The sequence below is a fragment of the Canis lupus genome, chromosome 29 (assembly GCF_048164855.1).
Source record: "Canis lupus baileyi chromosome 29, mCanLup2.hap1, whole genome shotgun sequence".
Classification (NCBI taxonomy): Eukaryota; Metazoa; Chordata; class Mammalia; order Carnivora; family Canidae; genus Canis; species Canis lupus.
In genome coordinates, this window is record NC_132866.1 from 12,843,630 (window position 1) to 12,865,768 (window position 22,139).

Sequence of the window (22,139 nt, forward strand, 5' to 3'; positions counted from 1 at the left end):
TCCATTCACCTACTGAAGAGCATTTTGGTTACTTCCAGGCTTTGACAATTATGAATAAAGCTTCTGTGTGCAGATTTTGTGTGGACTTTTGGATAAATACCACGGAGTGTAATTGTAATTGTGCATGGATTGAATTGTAAGAGTATGTTTAGTGGGTTGGCTGGCCAGTTGGTTAAGCACCTGGCCTTTAGTTTTGGCTCAGGTCATGATCTCAGGGTCATGAGATTACAGCATGGAGTCTGCATAAGATTCTCTCCCTCTGTCCTTCCCTCTTTGAGCTCTCTCTGTCTCTCTCTCTCTCTCTCTCACTCTCAAATCTTAAAAAAGAAAAAAAAAAAAAAACCCCGAATATATTTAGTTTTGTAAGAAACCACAAACTTCCAAAGTGACTATACCATTTTTCACTTCCACCAGCAATAAATGAGAGTTCTTGGTGCTTCAAATCTTCATTGGCATTTGGTGTTGTCAGTGATCTGGATTTTGGCCGTTCCAATATCTCGTTGTTATTTTAATTTACACTTCCCCAATGTATGATGTATGGTCATATATTTATTGTCATCTGTCACTTCTTTTGTGAAGTTGTCTCTTGAGATTTGGGGCCTATTTTTCCATGGGGTCGCTTGTTTTCTTATTGTTGAGTTTTAAGAGTTCTTTGTATATTTTGGATAATAATCCTTTATCAGATGTCTTTGCAAATATTGTCTCCCGGCCTGTGGCTTATCTTTTCATTCTCTTAATGCCTTTCACAGAGCAGAAACTTTTAATGAGGTTCAGCTTATCAGTTTGTTCTTTCATGGATCATGCCCTTGGTTTTGTACCTAAAAAGGTATTTACCATATCCAAGGTCCTCTGGATTTCCTCCTATGTTATCTTCTAGGAGTTTCACAGTTTTATGTCTTACATTTAGGCCTGTGACCAATCTTGAGTTAACTTTTATAAAGGATATAAGGTCCTGTGTGTAGGTTTACTTACCTTATATTTGAATAGCACTTTGTCATAAACATTTCAAATTCATTTCTTTTAACCTTCTTTCAATCCTAATTTTTTGAAGTAGGTGGCATCTCTTATTTCTTTATTAAAAATAGGAAATTTAGAGCAAGTTGGTTGTACCTGGGTACTAGGTGATGGGCAGTAAGTTTGGAAAGATCATTTGAGCCCAATCCAATAGGTTTTGAAAGCCAGGCTAAGAAATTTGTTATTCAGGAGGAAGTTGAAGGCCACAAGTGTTTTGACAGGTGAGTAACAAGGTTAGATTTGAGCTTTAGTGTGTCCTACCCAGCCATGTTGCTTAGGCTGTATTGGACAAAGAAGGACTGGCCGAGACTGGTAAGAGGCTGTTCGCAATAGCCTGAGCTGGAGGGATATGGTCTTGTGATCAGAAAGGTAGCAGTGACCTTGAGTAGCAAGGAAAAAAGAGAGATTCATGTTCAGAAGCTGAATGGGGAGAATCTGGCAGCTTACTTATGAGGCAGTAGCTTTCAAGCCGAAGGCTGGAGTCCAGGGCATTCCTGAGGCTTCACCTTGGGTGACCAGGAAACTTGGTTATGCCAGAAATTGGAAAATCAGACAGAACTGATACAAAAGTCAAGATGATGATTGGTTTGGGACATGTTAACCTTGAGGTACAGGTAAGATATCCAATCCAGGACTTTAAACAGACATTTGTAAAGGTGGTATTCAAAGGATAATACAGCTGTAGTGGAAGATAAAAGACTGAGCAGTCACACCAGCAGTCACACTGTATTGTGGTGGCAGGGGCACTGGAAGGAGAATGTGAAATCACCAGGGTAGAGTACAAAGAGGTCTGAAAGCAGAACCTTAAGAAATATCCAGTGTCTCTCTCATAGGAGTGAGAAGAGTAAGATGACAAGGAAAAGGAGTAATTGGAAACATAGAAAATCTCGGCTACTAGGTATCTCAAAAGAGAGTCTTAAAAAGAAAGAACAAGTCATTGGTATCAGATGGAGCTGAGGGGTTAAAGAGAATGAGGCTGTTGCCTTTGGTAAAAATAGTTTGTTGGTGACCTTTGTAAAAGCAGCAGTGAGTACTGGTGATGGGGGATGTGTTTCAGATTACAGGAGGTGAGTGAGTAACAGAGTCAGCAGGGGTTCCTCAGGAAGGACTAGAAATTGGCAAGATAAAAATGGGGCAGTTGTAGGAGGGGTAAGAGGCAGTGAACATGCTCTAGTGGGAGAGGTGAGTAAACACAATAAATGAGGGAACAGTTGGGCTGGTAGTGGGTCCAAAAAGCAGGTGAAAAGTGGGGGAATCAGAAGATGAAATTGATCAGATGGGATTTTTGATTGAATGGATCTGACCGAGAGTAGCCGTATCCCACTCTTCCTTTGGAACTATATCTAGAGAAATTCTGTTTGGGATGTAAGGTAGTATATAAATATGAGGTGGTATTATTCAAATTCAAGTCACTTTAAGCCATTACGCTATTTCCAAACTGCAAGAGCAATCAGTCTTTAATAATGTAATTCTGAATTGAAAATCATTTGAACATAAAGTACTCTAGCTCTATGAATGTGAAAAGTGTTGTTAAATGAAGGCCAGGAACTTTTTTTGTGGCCAGCATGTAAATGTGAATTATCATTTACAAAGTAGAAGACGGTGTATATTCTTGGAAGAAAGAAAGGAGTGTTAAAATAAGTAGTGATAGAGCAAAAGCCAGAAAATGAAAGGCAAAGGGAAGTGTAGATAATTCATATGAATAATTGTGGGATATTGTTTTTCTTTGGCTCTCTTCTTTCTTCTTTCTTTTTAACAGATAAATAGGATAAACCTTTGTTGTTAACCACTTTATATTATGAAGTTAATAGTTTATGGCATTTATTGTATATTCTTGTATCAGTTATAGCATCCCAGCAGGAAACAAATGACACACTCAAAACAGATAATTGAAGAACGTTTAGTGAGAGACCATTTCCAGAGGGGTGCCTGGGGTTAAGGATGGCGCAGAGGGAAGGTATTGCACCAGGAGCCAGCAGTGTCTGGAAGGGACTGCTGTATTAGGTGTGAAGGGACAGCTGTAGCTCATCTGTGGCTGTTTATAGACTAGTGCTTAAACCTGTAGCACAGCAGGGAGGGCCTGCGGCAGCAGTGACATGAACTGGGAGTGGGGACGATAAATACCCTACCTCCCCTTCCTTCTATCCCCTGTCTCTTGCAGGTGCCTCCCAGGGCCAGAGAGTAAACGGAAGCCACTGGGCAAAGCAGCCCAGATGAAGCACTCTGCAGACATCAGCCTCCTAGGGCGCAGGGAGGGGCCTGTGGAACAGAACAGTGGGCTTGGTTATTTCCAAACCTCTTGCTTTTCAGCCTGTGTTCTACCTCTTTAAGATTGCCTTGGACTTCTCTTAATCACTTCTGATTGGGAGAAACCTCAGGAAATTGTCCTGGACTGCTGAAGCAAACCCTCTCTGAGCTCACAGCACAGCTGAAGAGTTCAGAACACGTTGGAGGGTGGGGGGAAGAAGCACAGTTCCTGGCTAAAGAGCTTGGACTGTGGAGTTTGGCTGCCTTTCCTTGAATCTTGACCCTGCCACTTAATAACTGTGTTACCTTGAGTAAGCTGCTTAACCTCTCTGTGCATCTTTCCCCTTCTGTAAATGGAAGTAAAAACAGCACGTTACAAGAATTAAGTAAGTTAACATGTAGAGTGCTCTGAAAGGTGCCTGGTACCACAGCTAAAGTCAATAAAATATCATTTGCTATAAGGCATACTATCATTATTATTTGTAATGATAAAGAATTATACACTTTCTTCACTGTAAGTGGGGTATTTTTTTCTTTTGCTTTTTTCAGATTCATTGCAAAGTTTTATGTTATGTTGTCGTCTTCTCCCAACTACATTCGTCACCAAAGTGAAGGCCTGGGTCTCTAGTGCCTACTCTCACAGTTAAACAGGGAAATCAATAGGATGGTATGATTTGAAAATGATCTTAGAAGTTCTTCTGTGATAGTTTGAAGTTATACTTACTTCCCATACACAATAAGAAATTGAATGTTGTTTGAGAAAGTTACTCCTCTACTACCCACCCTCTTCCTTCTTTTTCCCCTTCCAGCCAGGTGGGGCTGGAAATCCACCTCCTGGATTTTGCAAATAACTTGAATTCACTTCTTGAATACAAAAATGGATCAAGGTGTAGGCCAGAAATGTATTTAGCTTCATAATTTCAGCAATGATGGGGTTTGGAAAGAGATATTATGGAAGATGAAATAATACTTGTTTTTAAATGCCTCCAGAAGAGCTTCAAGCATTGTTACATGACTTCTTACTGAAAGATTTAAGGTCCTAGAGTCAGGAATTTACAGTTTGCATTGTCTTACTCTCAGTTAATCAGATTTAATAGATCTTTGTTCTTCTGTGGGGTTTTTTTTTCTTGACAAGCACTTTATACATTTTTAATTCTCAACAGTCTCTACTCTTAGATATTCTTGTTCCAAAAGAATGTATTTGTTAGAGAAAAGGAAGGGTGAAGAAGAAAATGATTGGTGCCAAGTGCTTGAATGATTCGGAGGTTGTAAAGATTATTTGGCCTTTCTGGCCTATCTGTGGAAGACTAGTCCAAAGCAGATATGTTAGGACAGTTTCAAGTCCTCCCCAGTTATTTCTTTACTCAGTATTTATTTTAATTTCAAAATAAATTAATAAATGATGTTATGTAAGAGATAACTAATGATTCCTTGAAATATATTTGAGTGGTATTCACTTCAAACTTATAAATTAGAGTTTACTTGGAAAAAAATTCTTGAAAATTTGTTGTAAATATGTTGTAAAAAATCAGTTTCTTCCTACAAACTTTAGAATGTTAAGGTAAAATACCTTAGCTTAAGATATTTTTGAAAGTAGGAACTTAAAATATTTTCATCCGTTTAAAGTTTGCTTTAAAGTTCTCTGTCACCCCCAAACTCTTTCAGTTTTGATTTCTCAAACTAATTTTTTTTTAATCATGAAGTTAAAGTTTGTATATAGACTTTTTCAGTAGGAGCATGTCCAAGTTTATCTTACACCTGATTAAAAACACCATTTCCCTTAACCTGTCAACAACTTAGTTGAGCAGTCAGACTGTATTATTCGATATCTTGTCTGACAGGAGGACAGCAGTCCAAAGAGAAAGATAACACAAATTGGTGCCACACTTCGATAAATAGAGACATTTTATTTTTTCACCAAGCTAATTCAATCCAGTTCAGTTAACTCTTTTTCCCCCCTTCAGGACAGATCAAAAAAGGCAGCCATGAATGACTGACTGTGTCCTGTGTTTGACACGTCAGTGTGTGAAAATAAAGCCGACCACAAGGGAGGGGCTGTGCCTTTAGATTGCAGACAATGCCCTGAGCAAGAGCCCTCTCTCTGCTCTGCTCTGTGCTCTGCTGGCAGTGATAATGGGGGAGCTGGGGCTTGCCGCGCACGACACCCTTTCCCCTTCCAGTGTGCAACCTTTGTGGTTTCAGCATTCTTGAGACTTTGCAGACATTTTTCAGGCTGTCACTGAGCTGTTCTTTATTTCCAGAGGCTAAAGCTACTGGATGTTACATATTGGTAGTTTTGTGATTTTGGTAAACTGTGTCCTTGGCGTCTGTTTTCTAAAAATTTCATTATGATAAATGTAACGCTGGCATTTCTGTTTGTCAGGTCACTAATTTCTTCCTGAGACGTAGAATGATATTTACACAGTCATCATATTGTTGATGATACTCATCCAGTGATCATTACTGTCAATTGTTAATGGGTATGGGTTATGCTACCAGACATGAATTGTCTAAATAGCATTGGTAAAAGAAGATTAAGTTGGTCAGAAACTTGCCCACTGCTCTGAGGGATCGGGTCCAAGAGTCCCATCTTTTGCATCAAGTTTTGCATCAAGAGCCTTTAAGGGCTGCTTCCCACCCATGACCTCATGTTCTAGTCTCTTCGGTGTCTCGAAGCCCCAGGCCACGTGTCTATTTGCAGAGCCCTCCTTCTCTGCCAAACCTACCCTTCATGTAATTTTAAATCCTACTTTTTCCTTGACTTTGGCCATCCTTAGCTAACTGCTGTGATGGGACATTGCCTTCTTCCATGTGATCTAAAAATTAGACTCTTGAGTATGCTCTCCTCCTTCCAGGGGTGCAGCTCTGCATGTGCACCTCAGAATGAGATGGTATTTTATTTTCTGAGTAATCCATGTGTCCTGTCTGTTCAGGGCTTCAGCAGTGCAGCCAGGGCTCACTAAGATCTGTGTGCAGAGAGCAGGCCAAGGGGCTGTGTGTCACAGGTAGGAGGGCAGATTCTAGAGCCAGACACCTTCCCCCCACCTCTTCCTGACCGTATGGCCACACTCAAGCTACCAAACCTCTCTGTGACTTGTTTCCTTACTCTGAAAATGAAAAATCCTACCTACCTTATGGGTGATCAAGATTAAATGGGTTAATTTTGGTAAAGTGCTCAGAATAGTATCTGGCACAGTCTAAGTGCTATGTAAATGTTTCTTAAATAAAATAATTTACTGAACATGTTCTGTTAGTCACTGTGCTAAATGTTTTACATGTTGTTGACTCATTTCATCTTATAGTAGTCTCATAGGCAGGGAGTGTTGCCATCCCCATTTGACAGATGACACAAAGTTAAGTGACTTGCTCAGGGTCACACAGCAATATTAGGGCAGAGTCTGGATTTGAATTCACGCCCGTTGGCCCTGGGGGCCTGTGAGTCACTTTTCTCCTTGAACCACTGTGGTTGGTGTACTGCAGACCTGAGTATAAATCATGTTGTCATTTGGATGGAGAGACATGCAGCAGGATGTTCCTTCTTGACTGTTAGAAAACAATGGGCCAGGAGATGATAGCCAGGAGAGGTTAGGCCCTGGGGACTAACCTGATGATGACTGCCTTGGACTGGAAATCAAGGAGGACAGGGACCACATATGTTAGCAGCTGCTTCAATGGCACTCCAGGCCTAGGTGTGCCATGTGATCATGGCTTTCTGGATTTTATTTTTGTTAATTTATTTTAAGCCGCTCTTTTGTCAGGCTCCTGAGAGCTGGTACACTGACTCTAGCCTGGAACCATACAGGACACCATAAAGACCGTGAATGAGGAAATGGGTCAGCTGCATCAGCCTGCTGATGGGGTGTTCATCTGTGGGTGTTTAAAACATGTTTTCATCTCCTCTTCTGTGTCACCCAGCTCTCCTGAAATAATTTATCCACAGAGTTCTAGCTAGTAAAAGTCAGCAGTCAGTTCAGAACGCTCATACTACAAATCTTAGTCATAACAAATGAAATATTGGACACGTGGGGCATTCTCTTGTGCAGGTACATGAACGTGTGTGTGGTTTTACAGCTTGGGACAGGTACCTGTAGGAGTAGAGATTGTTGAGCTGTTACAGTTGGTGTTTGGACTTTGCAGCCACACCGTCAAACATCATAAAAGTGAATTTTTTTCAAAAGATTCAATTATTAGGCTGAAAAAGCACAGATAATGAGAAAACTGTCCATTTTACAGTTAAGTCTTTTTGGGAGGGGAGGGGGACAAAAAGGTTCCTAGGACAGTAATGCTTTGTCGAGGCTCTAATGTCCAGTACTCTTAAGTGCCAGGTAAAAGTTAAACTTGAATGGCAATGATGAAATATTTACTCATCAGATGACTTTGAAGTTTAGCCTCTTTTTGGTTGCAGTCCCTTCCTAATGGACATGTTTCAAAGAAGGAAACGATTATAGCATTCGGCTGTGATGTTCTCTGACTCTCTGCATGGAAGAAATCCATTGTATTTTAGACCATTTGGATATTTAAATCTTTGGAGACCACTTTCTTAGAAATCACATTAATGGCAGCAATAGTTCATACAACTCTGAATTCATTCTCATTGATAGGATTGTGTTTAAAAGTTAATTTTTCTAATACCTGTATACTTTTTTTTTTTTTTTTAAAAAAAAAAAGATTGCTTTAACTGGTATTCTGCAGTCTTTCCAACTTAAATTTATTGGATTCTCCACAGTCTATATATCTGAAGGGTCTAAGGTGAGTGAGTGCATGTATATAATGTGATAAAATTCAGTTCTGTAAACTATCTTGCAGGGTAAAATCACTTACATTTAAAGATCTTCAGAAACCCTGTATTTAGAGGTACAGTTCTTCAGTTCTGATAATAACCGGAGGGCTTTCCTTTAGAGTTTAAAATTGTAGATGCTTTAGAAGGTTGAGTGAGTATTGTTTTTCTCCTGCATCCTGGATTAAGTTTCATTCATCCATGTGATTTAGGACTTTAAAAGTTGTGTTGGTTAGAAAGGTTCTGTTTTTATGTTTCCTCAACCACGTGGACCGTGCGATACACTTTTAACATTTGTGTCTGTCCTTTGTTCCTTAGTTTTCATATGAATCCAACAAGCAATGAGGACCTCAGGAAAATCCCGGTAAGTTGCTGAGGGGCTAGTGCATTTCAGAAAAGAAGCCACAAGCTGGCCTTCCTTCTGGCATACATTTTTAAAAAGACCTTCATCCTGAATCCCCGAGTTACCTTTGGATTGTAGTTTAATGTGGTAGTGTGGGGGAGAAAGAAAAGCAAAATTCCAACTTTGTCTTTATATACGATAGGGTGTGCAACTCTATAATCTATAGAAATTCAAGCAAATATTATAGTTCTAATTAAAGCCAATTTAGAATCCACATATTTTGTTTACAGACTTTTAAAATTAATGTGAAAGTTGTGTGTCAAGGTCAACATTATAGTTATGAAATAAGAGCATGTGGAGAAAATGAACCTTTTTTGTTGTTGTTGTGGCAAAAATCAAAGAATAAAACTGCCTTGTTAACATCCAACAATGGGAAAAGCATCCTGGCAAGAGATCTAGTTAACCAGGAAAGGCTTTGAAAGAGCCTTTAGGACACTTACCTTCTTAGTCAGAACAAAACCAAATATATTAACAGACTTGGAAGCGACCAACTGCATTAACTCACAGATTTTGCAAGGACTATTCAGATATCTCAACTTCATTTTATTATTATTTGAAGTCCAGGTTTGATTGTTCAGAGTTCCACTGCGTCCACAGTCAATTCTAAATGCATCAAACCTAGAGAGTAAGTTACTTTACAAAAATATGGGCACATGTTCTTGGTAGAAAACTGACTTCTCACTGAATAACAGAAATAGAGCCTTTATTCCAAGAGGCTGGTGGTTGCTGTTTGAACCATCTGTCCCTAAAGTGTGTGTGATCCAGATGTAGAATAAGAATCTTTTAAAGCAATAACATATCAATTTTTCTATGATGTGATAGAAATGCCTAGAAGTCACTGTGGTGTGGTGTATAAACCTTTCTAAATGTAGTTATTTGTACTTAAAATTGTAGAAAACATTATAGAAGCAGAGGACTTTGTACTGCGTTTTTGCTGTTTTATGTAAATGATTTATAAGTTTTGATGTTTCATAAATACTCAAGTCTTTAGAATATGGCAGTCTGGCGAGAAATGTCAGAATATATGAAGTCAGCCTTTGATCAGATAGTAAAATGAATTCTATCAGGCGGTTACTTAATCTCAAACAAAATGCAACATCAAAAAATCGATCTAATGTGCAGCCATTGTTTATGAAGTCACCTTAATTACAATTTCTCTGTGCTTGTAAATGTACTTTTCCCAATCTTGTAATTTATTGCTGTAAAAGCATCCTTAGAATTCTTTAAAGAAATAAAATGTGAAAATTGTTTTAGTTAAGGGATTTAAAGGTGATAAAAGAATCCTTGATGTGTGATTATTTTTCTCTGGAATACTAACTATTCTAAATGACAGTGAAAGGATTACTAGGTGTTGTTAATTTACTGCAGGATACAATTAAGAGGAGAAAGCTCATCCCTTCTACAGAGCGTTACTGAGGAAAAGTATTTGAGCAATTTTTATGTTGAAGATTATAAGATGTTTGAAGTAATTTACATTAAGTTCTCCAATAATAGCCATCCACCAAGTTATTTTTTTCCCCTTCTGGACGTAGTATTTTGTAATTAAGTTTGTATGTCTTACATGCTAATGCCAACACCTGTCTGTGAAAGCACAGTGTTTAAACAGGAGCAGTAGCCAGTTGAAAGGGCAGTGCGAGCTCTTTAAGGCCTAATTAAGAACTGAAAGGGAGATGAAGGCAGTAGGACAAAAGATGTGAAAGTAGCTGAGATGATATTCCCAGAGCAAAGTTCCTCATTAGAACAATAATGAGATGATCAGAGAATGCCAAGCCTTCATCTTATCTCTCTCTCTCTCCTCTAGCTGCCTTGGATGTCAGTTAGTACCCCACCAAGATTTGGTTACCAGGACAACCTGTCTTTAAATCTCCAGTTATTTTGAATCCTGATAATTTGCTTTTGTTGAAATTTAAATATCGCAAAAAATATACATTTCCTAGTTTAAAAGGCTAGGCTATGTGTGAAGTAAAAATAGATCACTAGTGATTCTCTGAAGTCTTCTGTACAACTCTGTTCTTGAAAATTAGGAAACTTCATGTAATAATTCTAACCAATCTCTCACCTACTCCCTATTTTCTGATATCTGTGTATGGCAATTTTTAGCCGAGGTTCGGTCTGGAATGACAAAGGATTGGTTGTGAAAGGAGAAGAGAGAAAACAAATTTACATTGAAATTCAAGACATCTTAAAAACACATGTGCTATCTGTGCAGAGTGCCAGGGGAGTAAATACCGAGTCCTCCGGAGTCCCACTGTAGGTCATTTGAGTTTCTACCAGTTTGGAGGTTTCTCAGTTTCAGAAGTTCTTCCAAGAACAGTATTATAGAAGTATCTTTTGGAAAAAGAAGTGATTTTTGTATTTGCTTGAGAGTTTTCTTCTTCAAGCAAAATAATTTTTGTGACCAGAAAATGGTTTAATTTCCTATTCTATGGATTAATATTAATCTTTATTAGTTTATTGGGAACTATATCAACAGAAGGGGCGGTACATATGTACATATGTATTGAGTATGTCAGTCAGTTGGAGAATCTTACGCCTAAAATTAGAAGGATTAAATAATTGCTTTTCAAATATGAGATAAAATCTGGAACTAAGCACAAAACTGTTTTTAATTATTTTATATTCTTTTCCAGAATATAGTTTATAGTACATGTGTTTCTAAGATGTTTTCCTGCCTAGAAACTTGATGCAGAAATTTGGGGGAAAATTTTCACATAAAAGGACAAATGGAAAATGTACTGGAAAGGTCAGAAATGTATTTCCAGGAAATCTGTCTGTATATAAGTATTACATGGTTGTGAAGGGAAATATAAGCCAAATAATGGCTTCTCTACTCTAGATTATGGCTTTAAAGCATTGAACAGTATCCTGGGATGATAATGAATTATTTTGAGAGATTAAATTGTTAGATTGATTCATATCATAGCAATAATGTAAACTGCATATGTCAGAATAAGAATTTTTCCACACGTCTTTCATCCTCATTGTCTTTACAGCAATGAATTTTTTTTTTTTTTTAAAAGCTTCAATCACATTATCTTCAATTCAAATTAGTACTGGTGTGTTGTTAAATATAACAATATAAATTATTTGCTAACTGTATCATCATTTAATTAGTTTGGAGAAATCAGTTCATATATGTGTAATTTGATTAAGATTAGAGAGAGTTAGTGTTACTATGTTAAACCAAGAAAACACATAAAACAGTCAACTAGTCAGTAATGAAGCCCATTTAGTTCGATTTCATTAACCACTGCAATTCACACAAGAACACCTATTTTTCCGTACACATTTTATTAGATAAATGAAATCGTATTAGTTGGATGTTATTACTTTTCTAAAATGCAGTTCAGAAAAAAAATTACTTTGTAGACCAGGAAATTTTAGAGTTGAAAGGAACCGTGGAGAACATCTCATTTATCAGATAAGGGAAGTGAGGCCTGGACCGGTATCTGTCTCAAATCTATGCAGAATTACTTAGGTTACAGTAAGAAAGTTTAGCTGATTTTTAATAAATTTTAAAAATGTACTTACCTCAATACTGTGTCTTATCTTTTCTACAGAAATCTGCTTAATATAATAAATGTTTAATAAGAATGTGGCTAGGAAATTGTAAGTTTTATATCTTTAAACTGTTCATGACCAATTAAATAAATTAGTAAATACGTGAATTGTTTGTGCGTGTGTATGTGTGTGTGTATACTCTTACTATTATGAAAGATTGAAAGAGAAGAAAATGTAAACCAACACTTGTGTCCAGAGTTGTGATAAAGCAATATTCTTAAATGCTTTTGAGGGACAAAGATAATACAGCTGCTAAAGTTGCATCTGTTCCCAGTTTCTAATACTAAAATGAGTTGTTTTAAATATAATCATATAGAATGTAAGCTCACTTTCCATTGGCATCCCCTCTCTTCATCCTGTTAATCTGGTGGAGGCTTTTATTAACTTGTCTTTAATGTTTCAGTAGCTTGACAACGACTCTCAGCCCCTCCAAATGATCCTACTTACTGTTGCCATTTTACTTTTCCTAGAACTTCACCCCAGTCCCATCCTGCCCCTGTTTAGAAACCATCAGTGGCTTCCTATTTCCTGTTGCAGTAAGTCTGAAAGTCCTTTAACAATAGCCTCCAGTATCCTTGAGGGTCTGTTGAAACCTCCCATCTCAGCCTCCCCAGACCATGCCCTGAACCTTGCTCTCCAGCCACCATTCTGCCCTGATCACCTGCTCCTGACTCCACTGTGCCTTCAACCCTCTTTCCTCCTTTAAACAAGCAGAGCCCACTGCTTGGGATGCCCGTCAGCCACTTCTTCTCGGCAGAGTCCCTGAAGACCTGGCGTGAGCTCTATCTTCTTTATAGAACATGAGAGATTCCATGGGATTGGGGCAATTATCAGTCCTGAATTTTTCCCTTTGTCCTAGGGAAGGGAATGACTTTGGGAACGTAAACATCAAATTGATATCTGTACTTCAGGTGTTTCTCTGGATGGCAAAGTCAAGGCACCTGTAAAAAGTGACACTTTGGCTTTCCCCGCTGAGCACTAGATGCATGTCAAATAAGTAAATCCTGAAAATGCATAAAGACAAATGTAATCTGATGAAAAAGAGAGAGAGAAAGGCCTTTCTGCATTCACCTCCTAGTCCCTGTTCTCCATCCTCCATGAAATAGATTACCTACAATTATTCCTTAAGAGCAAGACCGATTTCCTCAGTGTTAGGGTTTATTTTCCTTAAAGCCAGATGCAAAAGTTTTGAAAGAAAGTGATAAAAACCATTTCTAAGTTGTTGAGTTTTAAGGATAGAACTATGTATAAAAAGGCATAAAGGTTGCTCCTTAATATTTGTGTGTTCTATCTCATATAATGAAAACTCTAAATCCTATACACCGTGGATGATGTTCCAGTGCTGTTTTGATTAAATTTCTGACAGATATTTTTTCTTTTAATATTAGACTGATTTGTAATAAAAATGAATTGCTTTAATGTCTTTTTCCATTTAGTTTATTATTATTTTTGTGTAAGAAAGGATATTCATCGATAGAATAAGCTTATTAGCAAAATAAGTAGATAAGTGAAAGGAGAGAATGCAGATATACTAATCCTGAGTTTACTTAACATGATTGTAGGTGAATTCTGAGTTTCTTAATGACCAGGGCAAAAAGGGAAATAAGTTATATAGGTATTAGCACTTAGGAGGAGGAATTAGACTGGTTACTCAGGGGAGAAAAAGCTTTGTTTGCCTCTAAATTATAACAGAAGCTACTCCCATGGGGCTTCTTACAAGGCTGCTCATTGATTTAATCCTGAATGCTTTGAACATATCATAGTAAAGTGGAGAAGCACACTTGACACCACTGCTTCTTGGAATCATCTTCAGTCAAAAGCCAGAGTCATAACATTAAACCATAGTCCATCAGCAGCAGTTCCATGAAGGCTAAGCCATTGTCCAAATGTATAGTTCTCAGTAGCTTCCTAGAGTTTTTCCAAGTGTAGACTCTTAGAGATCTTTAGTCTTTACCTCTTTTAATTATATGTGTTACATAACAGTTTATCTCTTCACTTAGTCCTAAATGATATAGTCAATTTCATATATGAGGACATTGTCCACAATGTAAAACATGGTTCTAGAAGGATTTAGAATTATAGTCAAGGCTATGGTGCACCTGCCCTAGTTCTTGCCTCAGGACTGGCCAGCCATGGTGTGAACTGTTGTCTTGGTTCTAGGCAAGGGCACAGAAGAAGCTTGATCATAATTTGAAAAATCAAAAGTTGAAGTTCAAAATCATTCTTAACTTGCCCCCCACTGCCATGTTCTGTCTCCTAAAATGACCCATCTTTCTCCTGCTCCAGGACAGCAACCCTTTTGATGCCACTGCAGGGTACCGTGGTCTGACCTATGAGGAGGTCCTACAGGAGCTCGTGAAGCACAAGGAGCTCCTCAGGAGGAAAGACACGCACATCCGGGAACTCGAGGACTACATCGACAATCTCCTCGTCAGGGTCATGGAGGAAACACCCAGTATCCTCAGAGTGCCATACGAACCATCCAGGAAGGCTGGCAAGTTCGCCAACAGTTAATAAGCCAGTTGTACGACATGTGTGATGAGGGGCAAAAAGGAAAGAAGAAAGAGCAAAAGAAAGCAGAAAATCTTGGCACTGCAAGAAACTACATTATCAGGCTTCATTACATACTCCACTCCATTGCAAAAAGTTATTTTACCTGTAAATATTAGCAGGGACCATCAAGAGTGACCTCTGAAGTGAGCTAAACAATTTAAACATTTAAAGTGAAAACAGGCAAGATTCCCAATGAATAAGCAGTTCTTTAGGATTCACTTAGGTGCTGGCACTGGGCTACTAACCTGCCATAGGCCTAGGGACAGCTTCAGAAGGATGTGACTTATTATTCCTCAGGAATAGAGCTCATAAAGCAGAATTGATGCTGTAGCTGGTTTCTCAGAAGTCCGTTTGTAGACATAATTAGCTGCAGGAATACCGTTCAGTATAACACTAAAAAAAAAAAAGTTCATATTTTATATGCATATATATGTACATGAATGTATGTTCATGTATCTTTGTATATAAAATACATGCATATACCTCATAGATACATGTGTTTTTAGAACATTTAAAAACAACTGATTGCCTCTAAAATTAGGATACCAGTTTCTTAATTTGAAAATCTATGTGTGCTCTATCGATGCAGAACAAATCATCATTGCTACTAGCACAGTTTGTTATAGGGAAGCTGCTTCAGATCACTCTTGACTTGGCAAATCTTCGTTTCAAAATGAGCTGCTCCTATATATTATTCCAGCATCAGATGTTTGCTCTTTTTCTCAAAGGAATGATCCAAAGGGTTTTGGGTTTTTTTGTTTTTTTTTTTTTCAAAGCATGACATGTTATAGGAAACTTGACTAGTGTCACAAGAGTACGAATTTCTTGAGTGAATTTTTTATCTTAACACTTGAATTCTGTGTAAGTAGAAGAGAAGCTAATATAGTCTGTTTTGTTGAGATTCTGAATGCCCTTAAATCCCTAGCAAAGAAAATATTAGGAAGTTAGATCTGAAAGTAATTCTAAGGGAAAAAAAGTAGGTGATCGTCTGATGCCTGATAACCCAAAGCAATGGGCAAATTTTAGGAATGAAGAATTCGGCTTGGTTTCAAGTTACATAAATAATAGAACAGATGGTTGCATTTGGGTCTTGAACCAAAATAAGAGCCATTGAAGGAGGAGTGAATTCTTGGAACAGAACTTCACTCGCATGGCACTATCTACTATTCTTCGGCCACCCTTAAGAATTGGTTAATTACAAAATTATATGTACACTCTTTTTATAAAATCCACACCCCCAAAATATCAGGCACTTGCGTGAATTATCTTGATATATTTGTACTGAATTAGCCTGGAATGTAAAGTGAAAACAATGGTACGAAAATATTACTAATCATCTATTTTTTCCCTTAAAAATCTAAAATACTTACTATGAAACACTGAATCCGTGTCTCTGGTTTTAAATGGAAAAATTCACCTGTATATGGAGACATGTATTCTCCAGGCTTTTAATGAACTGCATTTTTGTCTAATATTTTTCTCCACAGACTTTATTGAAAATTCAGTACAAAGCAGAATAGTTTTGCTCATTTTAATATTTTGAATCAGATAATACTTGGCCAAGTGTATATTCATGAGCTAAAATTGCTCGTTTGTATTTTCTGAGTTTCTTTAGTTTTCCTATGAGAGCATACATTTTGAAATTCTGAGAACTTTTCCTAAATACAAAAAATTGAATAATTTTTTTAAATGAAGTGGAGAAGGAAAAACATCTTTTACCAACTTTTTTTTTCCATTTATAAATTTCTGTAGTAAACCTTAAAATCTGGTTTAGAATGCTATTTTCTCATTTGAGGTCTTAGTAATTATTATTTTCTAACAGGGTGCCATTTTTAGTTAATATGTTATTAAATATTACAAAATTCTTAGCACTTTTTTTCTGTTGGTATAACTGAAACTCTTCTTATACTTTTTAAAATACTAATATCCATGCGTTTTCAGTATTATGACAGATTATCTGGAGATATTTTAATATGCTTCGGCCAAATTTGTTCTTTATAAAATGAACCAAGATGTCAGTTTTATATTGGGGATATGTTTTATGTAAATAGAATTCGTTATAAAGTATTGTTCAAATACTACTATTCTTTTTATGAGGAAATTCATTTCTAAGGAGAGGCTCCACACCAGGATGAGACTGTTAAGGATTAGATTTATCAGACGTGAATGATTTGGTTATAACTGAATCAATATTTTTATCTTTCAATCTGAGACAAGAATTGTACTGAAATCTGAATCTGCACTTGTCACTGCCTGAAAATGTTCTGCAACGTTTATGAACTTCCGCTCATGACCTAGAGTCAAACGTATTACATGTTTTCATAATTGGTCCACATAAAACACTCAAACCAAAAAGTAAAAATGAATTCTCAAGTACACATGTCTGTGTTTCCTGTATTTGGACAGAAGTGCAAACAGAGTAATTTTAGTTTCTTGCATTATAGGGGGAAAAAAGCCAAAAAAATCACCTTCAGTTAATTTCTCCAAAATGTAACTTTCAGATATTCTAATGGCATATTTTGTTAGTAGTTTAGAAATAGAAATAAAAGACATGCACTCATTAAATAATGCACACAGCACAGTAGACTTAAAACATTTTGCTTTTAGGCTTAAAACAATGCATGCTGAAGAATATTCCCATTGTAAGAGAATTTTTTTAAATCGCAGAATCAATATTTATCCTGAACCTATCTTAAGCTAACCTATCTCTGTTACTGATTAAAGTATTTCTGCTATTATTTTCAAAACAGTATTGTTTTACAACCATTTCCCCTTCCAGTTCTAAAATTTGGCTTTGAGAGTATTGAATATACTGTCCTACCACTTAGGCTTCGAGTTTCATTTACCAAATACCAGGGTTATATCTTAGAATTGTATATAAAGTGACTTGTCACCCATTCATGAAAAATGTTTGAGTATTGCTTTTTGCTGCTATATTGTGCATTGAACCTAGTTTTGCCATCCTCCCATGAATGTAGTATTATCCTTAGATTAGGCATAACTACATCTATTGCTTTTGGCAGTAAATGAAGATTTTGTTGTAATTTTCCAGCTGTGAAAATGTTGCCTTGTATTTAAAAGGATTTCATGAATGGAAACCTAAGTAAAACTCAGCTCATTAGTGACAGACTTGCTTTCCTCACATCCTCCCTTCACCTACTCCTCCACCCTCACAACCCCTCCACCACCACCTACCACCCCCACAAGGGTGCTTATTCTTGAGCAAAGAGAATCTTAAAAACAAAAACAAAAACAAAAAACCTGCTGTCTTTAATGTATCTAGTAATTGTTACACTAGAGCTTTTATTTTCCTCTGTAGCCTTTTAGGAGAAGCAAACTACTTTGGATTTGTAATTCAAGCAGAAACTTTTTGATGTCCATGTACTCATACGTCTTATAGATATGGTAGGTGTTGTGTGTGCGCGCGCGCGTGCGTGCGTGTATGTATGTGTGTGTGTGTAAGTGAAGTATAAAGCATGCTCATTCACTCGATCCTTTTGAAGTAAGAGGTAAAGGACCACAGTGCCGCTGGTTCATGGAGATGTAAGGGTCTGTCAGCACACATCGAAAGCCCCCGTTTTCACAGATTTATAACTTTAATAATCCAGATGCAATCATTGGAAGTATTTAATATGCAATAGGTAGCACCTTAACTAATTAATCTGCATATGAAGGGTTTTCTGATGTATTTAATAAGAAGTGTAGAAGCTTTCAAGCATTAAACTAGAGTTGACATTTTATTTCATTTATTTTCTGTGTCGAAAATTTCCACTCTTAAAATGGAATGGAAGTCTGTAAAAAATGATACATTGGACCTATTAATCTTTGAAGCTTCCAGGTGGTTTGTATTTTGAGGTACAAAAAAAAAATGCTGCAGATCTAGAAGTGTATATATATTTAGCAGGTACTTGAAAGATAATAAGCATTATTTATAACTGAAGAGTATTACATCCTATTAAGTAAAATGCTCTGGTAACTTGTATACATTCTTGCAGGTACGAACCCAAAAGTCTGTAAGCATTGCATAATGTGACGGTTGTATAATTTATGTAATCTGATGCATGAATCAGAATTTTTATATAATATATAACTATCAATTTATTATAGTTGATTAAAGTGTTTAATCTTAATTCAGTTGTCAGTGATTTCTTGTTGCAGATAAGACTGCACGATGCATGCATTTGTACATGAGTCCTGCTTGTCTTTGAAAAATATGTAGGATGCCTCTTCTTTGATGTATTGCAGCCGGTGTATCGTAAGACCTGCAGACTCACTTCCCTATGAAAGTAGTTTCGAAAAGTCGTTCAGAGAGTGGTTTCCAGGCCCTTGGGAGTGACATGCTTCAACAGAGATGTGAACGCCCTCCATGTGTAAGACACCCCTTCCGAGGGCTGGAGCTTTGGTTGGGGTAGAAAATGACATTTGAGTATTTGGGTAGAGGCTAAAGTCAATCCAGAATGTTTTCTATTTATGCATTATTTCATTTACACCTCACAACCACCCTGTGAGGACCGCTTAGGCATTCAGAGGACATTTAAGACAACTAATGAAAAAATCTGCTTGTGAAACTCTAGAATTGGCAAACCTGTAGCACTTCTCACCGTTTCTTGTCCCACTCATGAAGGAGTCGCTCAGCCCTCACCCCCTCCGCCCTCACAGCCCAGCGGTCCCTGGGTACACCTGTCCATCCAGGTGCTGGCTGCAGGAGGCCAGTGTGGAGAGGCTCGGGAGTGGATCTGGATGGCAGCGTCTCAGGCAGTTGTATGATCCACATCGGGAGATGTGATCCATATGTAGCAGTTGGGGACATAAATCATATACACTTGGAGCAAGAGCTTTCTCTGCAGGCCAGAACGTCTTCCTGTTCTCTAGATTTTCCCCTTTCTGCCTCTCCCCCACATTTATGTTTCCTTAGTCTACTGAGACACAGATATGTGGGGTAATTTGGGAATAGGGAGTGTTATCATTAAAGTGGCCATTTCCCCCGTAAGATCTGTTGTGATGCAAGGCCCGACTCAGGAATGTTTGTTTAGTTTGTCAGGGTAATCTCTTGTGACCTGGACGCCTAGCATTCTACATTTTTTCCTCCCAAATAATCTTACATGCTAACATGAATGTCATGCTTTCACATTTTTATGCTCGTACAGGGATACCAGCAACATTTTGAGGAACCTATAATTATGTGAACTAGAAATGCTTGATTCTCTTGTTTTACTCCTTTTACCCTAAAATTTGTGAAATTTTCATTTGTTAGACATACCCGGAAGCAGAATTTACGCTGGGAAGCACAGAATCAAATTTCTCTATCAAAGGTTTTCCGTGATAAGTGTATTGCGGTCAAATGTGAGATGTGGTCCAGTTTGTTACTAACATTAGTACCAAAGTTTGCAAACGATTTTTTTCTAATGAATTAGAACAGAGTAGGGGCGCCTAGAGGCTCAGCAGTTGAGCATCTGCCTTTGGCTCAGGTCAGGATCCCAGGGTCCTGGGACCCAGTGCCGCATTGGGCTCCCCTCAGGGAGCCTGCTTCTCCCTCTGCCTGTGTCTCTGCCTCTATGTCTCTCATGAATAAATAAAATCTTCAAAAAAAAAAAAAGTAAAGATCTCACCATTATAACATTACTTGTGTTCTGTTACGCTGAGGCAAGTGACAGGAGAGCATAGGAGACCAAATCTACAGGTCATTTGCAGTTTCCAGGAAACTTCCTACTTGTGCAACAGCCTTACTGCAGGGATTGCAGACTCCAGAGTCAACAGAGCCAGGTAAGTATGGAGCTTAACCAGGCAGGCCAGGTGTAGCAGAGTAGGGATTACAGATCTGGAGAGCCCACTTCTCCCACTAAAAGGGGACGGCAGCTGTTCAGCTCCAGCTTATGTGCCCACATGGAAATGAATGTGAGGCCAGGGTTGCTAACCCTGATCTCCCTAGAGAAAAGGAAAACAGGTTTCTATGTGAAATACGATTTCCAAATGCTAGCAACTAATTCACTTTTTTAACAAAAAAAGCTGAGGGCCACCAGTGTATGACCTCATCCCTAGTCACTGTTTCTGATGTGCCATCAAGTCATCAGAGCGATTCAGACTGGTGGTTTTACCCGGCGCACAAATGATTTTGTGTTTAATCAAAAATTGGATTGACCAAGGGGCATGTGGGGTGGACATAAAGTTTCAGTGATGCTAGATGAATAAATTCTAGAGCTCTGCTGTGGAACCTTGTGTCTCTTGCTAACAACATTGTTTTGTACTTTTAAAAAGTTACTAAATGGGTGGGTCTCATTAAATCTTACTAAAGTAAAGAACCAAGCCCTGCCCCTGGGCCCGATGTACAGTTGCTTAAGAAGGAAACAGTACAGATAAGCCCAAGTTAGTCAGAGGCCACTGCTTTAGTGTCTAGAGCGTTTTATAGAATGTCAGCTCAGGATCTGCTATGTACTCTTTTTGTGGTAATTATGATTTTTCAATATCTTATTTATGATGGTCTTGCCTTTTGGCAGAAATTGTGTTAAAACTCTTAGTGTCCCGTTCTCCCTCCCCCCCCCCAAAAAAAAGAAACCTGGGGCACCTGGGTGGCTCAGACAGTTAAGAATCTGACTTCGGCTTAGGTCATAAACTCCAGGGTCCTGGGATGGAGCCCTGTGTTGGGCTCCCTGCTCATTGGGGAGCCTGCTTCTCCCTCTGCCTCTGCCTATCTCTGCCCCTCCCCTTGCAAGTGCTCACTAGCTCACTCACTCTGTCAAATAAATATCTTTAAAACACCTACAAAACTATATGGCATTAACAATTATTTAAGAAACAACCAAAACAAACAGAAGACAACCAAAACCCCCGAGAAAACAAAAAACAAAACAAAACAAAACAAAACAAAAAGCCAAAAATCTTAGTGTCCCAGAGATCAGTTATGCACCTAATATTGTGCTGTGTTAAGGTCATATGGTATGTGACCATTTCTGGTAATACTTACTTTATATTGACTTGATGTGTTTTCATGGGCTTTTTTTAGGATAGAAAATTCACATTTCAATGAAAATATGACGGCTGTCAGTTCCATGGTTTGCTTGATTTTGTACATTAGCCATTTAAAATTTTACTCTACTAAAAAATAATAATAAAATAAATCCTACTATACTTTTTGACCAGCCAGATCAGGAAAGGTGAATAGTATAGATCACTGGTTCTTACAGTGTTGTTCCTAAAGCACCAATGCCCCTGTCACCTGAGAATTTGTCAGAATGCACATTCTCAAGCCATTTCCAGAATGACTAAATTGGAAGCTCTGGGGGTAGGACCCAGAATGCTCTTTTAATAAACCCTCCAGGTATTCCAAATTCACTTTCAAATTTGAGAACCATTGAGATAGAGCCCCTATCTTTTTTTTTTTTTTTTGGTAGTTTATTGTAGAGAATTTTTTTAAAAACTTATTGTGACTTTCCTTGCCAGTCCTGAATTTGTGAATCTTGGGGAGTTTTGTTTGTTGGTTTTTATTCTTATTTTTTTTATTTTTATTTTATTTTTTTTAGTTTTCTGGTGAGATGAACATTTTGTATTTTAAAGAAATTTAGTCTTCAAGTGTCATACCTTTTTTTT

General features: G+C 37.8%; 1 protein-coding gene across 5 annotated transcripts in view; it reads left to right on the forward strand.

The window, feature by feature from the left end:
* Positions 1–22,139, forward strand: part of RAB11FIP2 (RAB11 family interacting protein 2) — a 57,261-nt gene that overhangs the window by 24,322 nt on the left and 10,800 nt on the right. For 2 of the 5 annotated variants that reach the window (XM_072805154.1, XM_072805150.1), the window contains 3 exons: positions 8,357–8,402; positions 12,473–12,538; positions 14,289–18,685. In XM_072805154.1, the coding sequence (XP_072661255.1) occupies positions 8,357–8,402; positions 12,473–12,538; positions 14,289–14,516 (340 nt within the window). In that variant the 3' untranslated portion in view covers positions 14,517–18,685. Of the gene's footprint in view, positions 1–8,356; positions 8,403–10,242; positions 12,110–12,472; positions 12,539–14,288; positions 18,686–18,800; positions 18,926–22,139 lie in introns of those variants that run through there. The other 3 variants (XR_012020504.1, XM_072805153.1, XM_072805152.1) reach the window with 3 other exon arrangements.